Source organism: Rhagoletis pomonella, unplaced genomic scaffold (genome assembly GCF_013731165.1).
Source record: "Rhagoletis pomonella isolate Grant_MI unplaced genomic scaffold, Rhpom_1.0 Rhpom_scaffold_00005, whole genome shotgun sequence".
Classification (NCBI taxonomy): domain Eukaryota; kingdom Metazoa; phylum Arthropoda; class Insecta; order Diptera; family Tephritidae; genus Rhagoletis; species Rhagoletis pomonella.
Window position 1 is genome coordinate 51382746 of NW_023458559.1, and position 5996 is coordinate 51388741.

Sequence of the window (5996 nt, forward strand, 5' to 3'; positions counted from 1 at the left end):
GAAGATGAAGATGAAGATGAAGATGAAGATGAAGATGAAGATGAAGAGGAAGATGAAATATAAACATAAACAAAAAAAAAAAACGATAGAGAAACAAGAGGAGAAAGATGGAGAGGAAGAGGTGATAGAGATAAAAAAGGAGATACAACTGAGAATGTGCGATGTTATGTTATTGTGTGTTATGCTGCATATGTTATGTTATGTAATCTTATGTCATGGTATGTTATGTTATGCTATGAAATATTATGTTATGCTAAGTACTAAGTTAAACTCCCATGCACTTTTCCCATTTCAACTAATGTTATTTCACCTCAACTCAACTCACATTAACTATCCTTAATTTTAGCGGTTGAATTTCAACCGCTGGGCGAACACTATTACATATAAATGTATGTTCAGACAGGCCACTAATCGAGCAATAAGTCAGGCTTTCTCGACTCAGACGCTAATTGAGTTCGATTTATCATACAAAATTTCATTTCTTAATTGCTTTATTAGTGCTTAATTGAATGCTAATTGATTGAATTTTTTCATGCAACCCTGCTGGGTATATTTAATTTTGACTTTGAAGTATGTTTATTGAAGAAATAGCAATCAGCTGTTTGTTTCTGGTCCTCTTTTACAGCTGATATTACATCAGGGATGGAAAAACGATTTATAAAATTGTACTTAATTTGCGGAAAAATTTTGAATACTTTCAGAGCTGGAGCCTTTCTATCCAATTGAACGACGTGACCTAGCCAGCGGAGCCGCTGAATTTTAATTCGCTGCACTATGTATGTATGTCTATATCGCTGTCAAGCTCAAACAGCTCATCGTTAAATCGTTTGCGGTATTCGCCATAGCCAACGCGCAAAGACCCGTAAATCTTTTGCAGAATATTTCTCTCGAGAGTTGCCAAATAATCATATTTAAGTCAAACTAAGCGGGCTGTAGTTGCCATTTAACTAAAAATTACATCGAAATACGAAGCTTAAAAATATTGCTTTTCACTTAAATTGCTGTCGGGAAACCGGCCATAGTTCGTTAAAATTAAAAAGTAAATTGGAAGCTTTAAAATAAATTTTGAAGACTTTGTTTCCATTTTAACCAAATAATTTAAAAAAAATAACAGTCGAGCATCTTCCATAACTCTAAAGCAGTAAAAAGATATGATGATCAATTATACTTAGCTGTTTGTTGTCACCGCATTTATACTACGTATTTTCTTTACTTGAAATGGTTGCTATTGTTGTTCATTTGCGTTGTTTCCCAATGATGCTGCATAAATCCGTTTAATCCATTGGTTTAGCACGTACACACACTCCGATGCACCTACACGCAATCACAGAAGTGAGTGCACCATAATTTTTTACCATTTTTATGGCGATTACACCAACGCAACAAACAATTGCTCCAACGAACAAATAAAACAAACATCTGCGCTGGTGCTCATGCGCACGCGCTTTCGTAGAAGTCATACTTGTGGAAGCGCATGCGCCACATTTAAGTGAACTGTTTGTTGCTGCTGATATTGTCAATGTTTTTGGCATTATAACCTCCATTGTTGTGGTTGTTGTTGTCGCAGCACAAACAATGGGCGATTTTCGTTTGTTGCCGCTGCTTATTAATGATTTTAAACACGCCAAGCACGACAAAGCCCAAAAGCCAAAAATACGAGTACGAGCAATGGGCCAAAAGCGCGCAACGTTCATACAATAGCAATTTATAGGCGGCAAAATATATGTAATCAACAGCATCAGCGATTGCCAGCAACAAATAATAGCTGCAGCAGCAAATGGAACAAAAAAAAAAAAAACACTAAAACCGACGGCAGCAACAGCCAGCAGCACACCAAAATGGTAGAAAGCGTTTTGGTGTTGGCGGAGTTCAAATGTGGCTGCTTGCCGATGCCAAATGTGTTGCGTGCTCCCGCTGTTGCTCTTGCTATTGCTATTGTTTTTGCGGTCGACGGCAACGCCAACAGCAGCAGCAACAGAGGCTCACCACAGCAGCATTTTCGATTTTTCATTAATGGTGCCAGTTGCCCCATTATACTACACCAACCAACCAGCAACAACGACAAAAAAAACAACTGAGTTGCGGCCAAAAACAAGTCACAGCAAAAAAAAACAAATCACAATCAAAATGTTGTAGGCAGCATGGGTAGGCCATCGCTGGCAGTTGGTAGGTGGGTGGGTGTACCCATCTACTAACTACACTGCAGCTGCCGGCACGCTCCCCAAAATCTTGCCGCGATCTCCGCTATCGCGCTGTTTGCATACAACATTTGGTGTATGTATTATAAGATGCTGCTGCTGTTGTTGTTGTTGTTGTTGTTGTTGCAGCTGTTTATCTTCAAGTGGGCTGTCATTCGTTGTTCGCTTTCTATGGTTTTCGCTTATTTTATGCTGATTACAAATTTGTTACTTGCAGCTCGCTTATTTATAAGGAAATTTTTATTTATCTGTAAATGCAAGAAGTGAAATCAGAAAAGGGCAAATGAAAAAACGAACAAAATGGTGAAGCCCTTGAAATTTTCATTTGCTTGGTCACTATTCCGTTTACTGTTTTCTGGACTGATTTTTGAGAATTCTTAACAAGTTTGTTGTAAAAATTTCATTTGGATTTACGAGTTCATTGTTGTCGACGATTTCGTATTCGGCTGTGACTTTTCAGCGGAATTTTGGATTTTACAAGTGGTTGCATACAAATGGAAATATGTGCGTACATTAGGGTCATCCAAAAATGCATGTGAAAAAATAAAGTCGGAATTTTTATGTTCTCCCTAGGATTCTTCTATACCGAAAAAATATACTCCAATTTTTTATTTTAAAATCAAAAAATATTTAGAGGTCCCTCAAAGCACTCAAAATTTTCCAGGTGGTTTATGTACATATATGGGAAAAACAACTTTTCGTAGAAACGGTATAGATTTCTTGAAAATCAATATTTTTCAATAGGAAAATTCTGTTTCTCTTCAAGAGATTCCCACTCATATTTAACCATTTTTATAGGTCCGCCAAAGCCACAGGAAATGTAAAAAGGAGACCAATAAAAATCCTTGGTATTAAAAAATTGTTAAATAAACACTTGACTATTATTATTGGAAAATTTCTGAAGAGCACCAGAGCTTTCCGTTCGAAAAATATTGGTTTTCAAGAATTCTATACCATTTCTGCAAAAAGTTGTTTTCTCCCATATAAAATATGTGGAAATCTTTGAGCGCTTTGAGCGACCTCTAAATATTTTTTGATTTCAAAATAGAAAAATAGGGGTATATTTTTCCAATATAGAACAATCCTAGGAGATGAGAGCATTAAAATTCCGACTTTACTTTTTCATATGCATTTTGGACCACCCTAATGTACACACATATGTACATATCTAGATATACATTACATATTTACGTGTACTTATGTATGTATATACCTTTTTGAGTACATTTGAGTGTTAACGCACCTACCTACCTATGTTTACATTTGTATCTGGTGCGTAGCTTACAATGATACTCAATTGACAGTATTTACTTACTATACCGGTGATTTTTTCCACCCACACACCACTCTTCGTGCCGATTGAATCAAAAAATGCCTTTAATAGTTGTTTAGACAGTGACTTTTAATATTAAAATATTTATTTATGGTATTAGTGCGTAGCAAGATTGGTAATATTTAACAAAAAAATTTCAGAGGAATACGAAATGTGTGCATTACAAGTGAACATATATATGTATGCGTATTCGTAAACAATAGGGTGTTCGATTATTCGCCATTTCTCGAAAACGGTTTTTCGAATTATTCGAAAAAATGGCAATATGAAAACCGGTTCGTTCCGCCATTGTGAAATTAAGAAAAAACTGTACGATTCGGTTTTATTTTATATATTTTTTCTACATTCAACAATTTTTATTGAGCTTGAGGCCATTTATAATGAAAACCTTATTGTGGAAAAGCAACAATAATTTGAAAAAATGGTAGAAGTGATAGCTATTTCGGAAATCACTACAATTCCTTATCAGACTTCTTTCAGTAGGATTCGAACCGACGATCCTACTGACTCAGCCAGTTGCCTTCGCACTCATGCTCAATAAAAATTGTTGAATATAATTGTTATAAGGCCATAAAATAACAAAAACAAATATTTTTCTACAGTAATAAAGCATCGTATGACTGCAAGAAATAGGTATCTATTTAACTTGGAAATCAATTAGGCTAAATAATAATCGAACTGTTCCTAGTAATCACTAGTAATGGAGTTCACTGATCTTAACAAGATTAGATGGTTAAAACAGCTGTCAACTCGAACATGTAACCCCTTGTCTTGCAAATGGGAATACACCAACCGCTGAACCAGACCGAATATAAAAATTCTCACTCCTTGAATTCCATCATCGGAGAACAACGCCATCTATCGCAGACGAAGAGCTCAAGCTGCTTCGCAAGCGTCGCGATTCTTTGACACAACTCCATTCTGGATATTGTAGCAGGGTAAAGTTTCCAGTCAAGTTTGAATAAGACTAACCACCTACCTCTCACATATATGCCCACTCACATCAGCACATCTAACATCCATCTCCCTACAGCCCAAACCGGTCGGATTCGGCCTTTTTTCCTTTCGTTCGGGTTTCCTTTTATTTTTGAATAAATTTTCTGCAGTACAAAATTTTCGAGTATTCAGATATAAAATTATCGCCCAATTCTGTATTTTCTTCATAAATTATTTGTAAAGACATTTTAATAAGATTTTTATCAAGTAAAAGCTCCCTTCGCATCCTGTGTCAATATTTATAAAATAAAAATCTCTACGATTTCAACATGAGGTGAACTGATCTCATTGTCACATATGAAAAATATGAGTTTAAAAATGAAAAAGGGTTTGACTGCCGTAGCTGAGTAGGTAGAGATGTCGACTTTAATTGCTCGGGTCCGTAGGTTCAAATGCGGGCACATTCAGGATTTAAATGATAGAAACAAATTTTTTAATATACAAAATTTATAATTTTCACATGAAATTTCATTTTGTAAACGCTTGTCAATAGCATTTTCAATCTTGATAATTTATCAAGAAAATAGCTTTTGATTTCTGTGCTATAATGCGAGTTCTTGATAAATAATGGCTGCGTTTCTTTATACATTCCGGATAATCCCATTTCACAGCCGAAATAAACAGAATGCTTTTGAAATATACGTTAACATATCATCAGGAACGTTCTAAAGAATAAGTAAACAAAAAAGTTTATTCCAAACGTTCAGAATGAATAAAGAAATTCAGCCAATAAAAATTTTACATCATCAATTACATAAATAGGCAATCATGTTTCCTTTACACCCCTTTTACGGCTAAACTGTACTTCTAAGGTATAAACAATTATATATCATTAGAAAGGTATTTTGATGCTGATGTGCAGGCAATTTTTAAAATTTCAAATTAGTTTAAAATAGAGCGAAAAAATCAATTCAAAAGTCACACCAATACCAATGCCATACATGTACATGGTTGGGGCGGAAATGCCTCCTAAATGTATGCTTTAATATTGATAGTGAATTAAAGAAACGTGCTAAGCAGCAGTTTAGGAATAAGATGTATGTATGTATGTACATGAATAGATTAGACTCAAAAAAGGAAGAAGGTAAAGTTGAGTATGGAAAAAAGAAAGGGATAAAAACAGAAATTAAAATAAAAGTAAAGAAACCTAAACATAAAGACAAAGAGGAAGGAAAATTTAAATACCTAACCTAATAACAATGGTGGGGGTGAATATGTAAATGAAGAAAGGAATGGACATATTTAGATCAGGATAAAGGAAAAGATAAAGATGAAGACCAAGACGACGAAGATGAAGATGAAGATGAAGATGAAGATGAAGATGAAGATGAAGATGAAGATGAAGATGAAGATGAAGATGAAGATGAAGATGAAGATGAAGGAGAAGATGAAGATGAAGATGAAGATGAAGATGAAGATGAGGATGAAGATGAAGATGAAGATGAAGATGAAGATGAAGATGAAGATGA

General features: G+C 34.9%; 1 protein-coding gene across 1 annotated transcript in view; it reads right to left on the reverse strand.

The window, feature by feature from the left end:
• Window positions 1–2195: 2195 nt before the first annotated feature.
• The window catches only part of LOC118740142 (cyclic AMP response element-binding protein A-like), a 109984-nt gene continuing 106183 nt past the window's right edge, over window positions 2196–5996 (reverse strand). Inside the window, exon 4 of the mRNA XM_036471635.1 lies at window positions 2196–2390. Coding sequence (XP_036327528.1) covers window positions 2196–2390 — 195 coding nt within the window. The remainder of the gene's footprint in view (window positions 2391–5996) is intronic.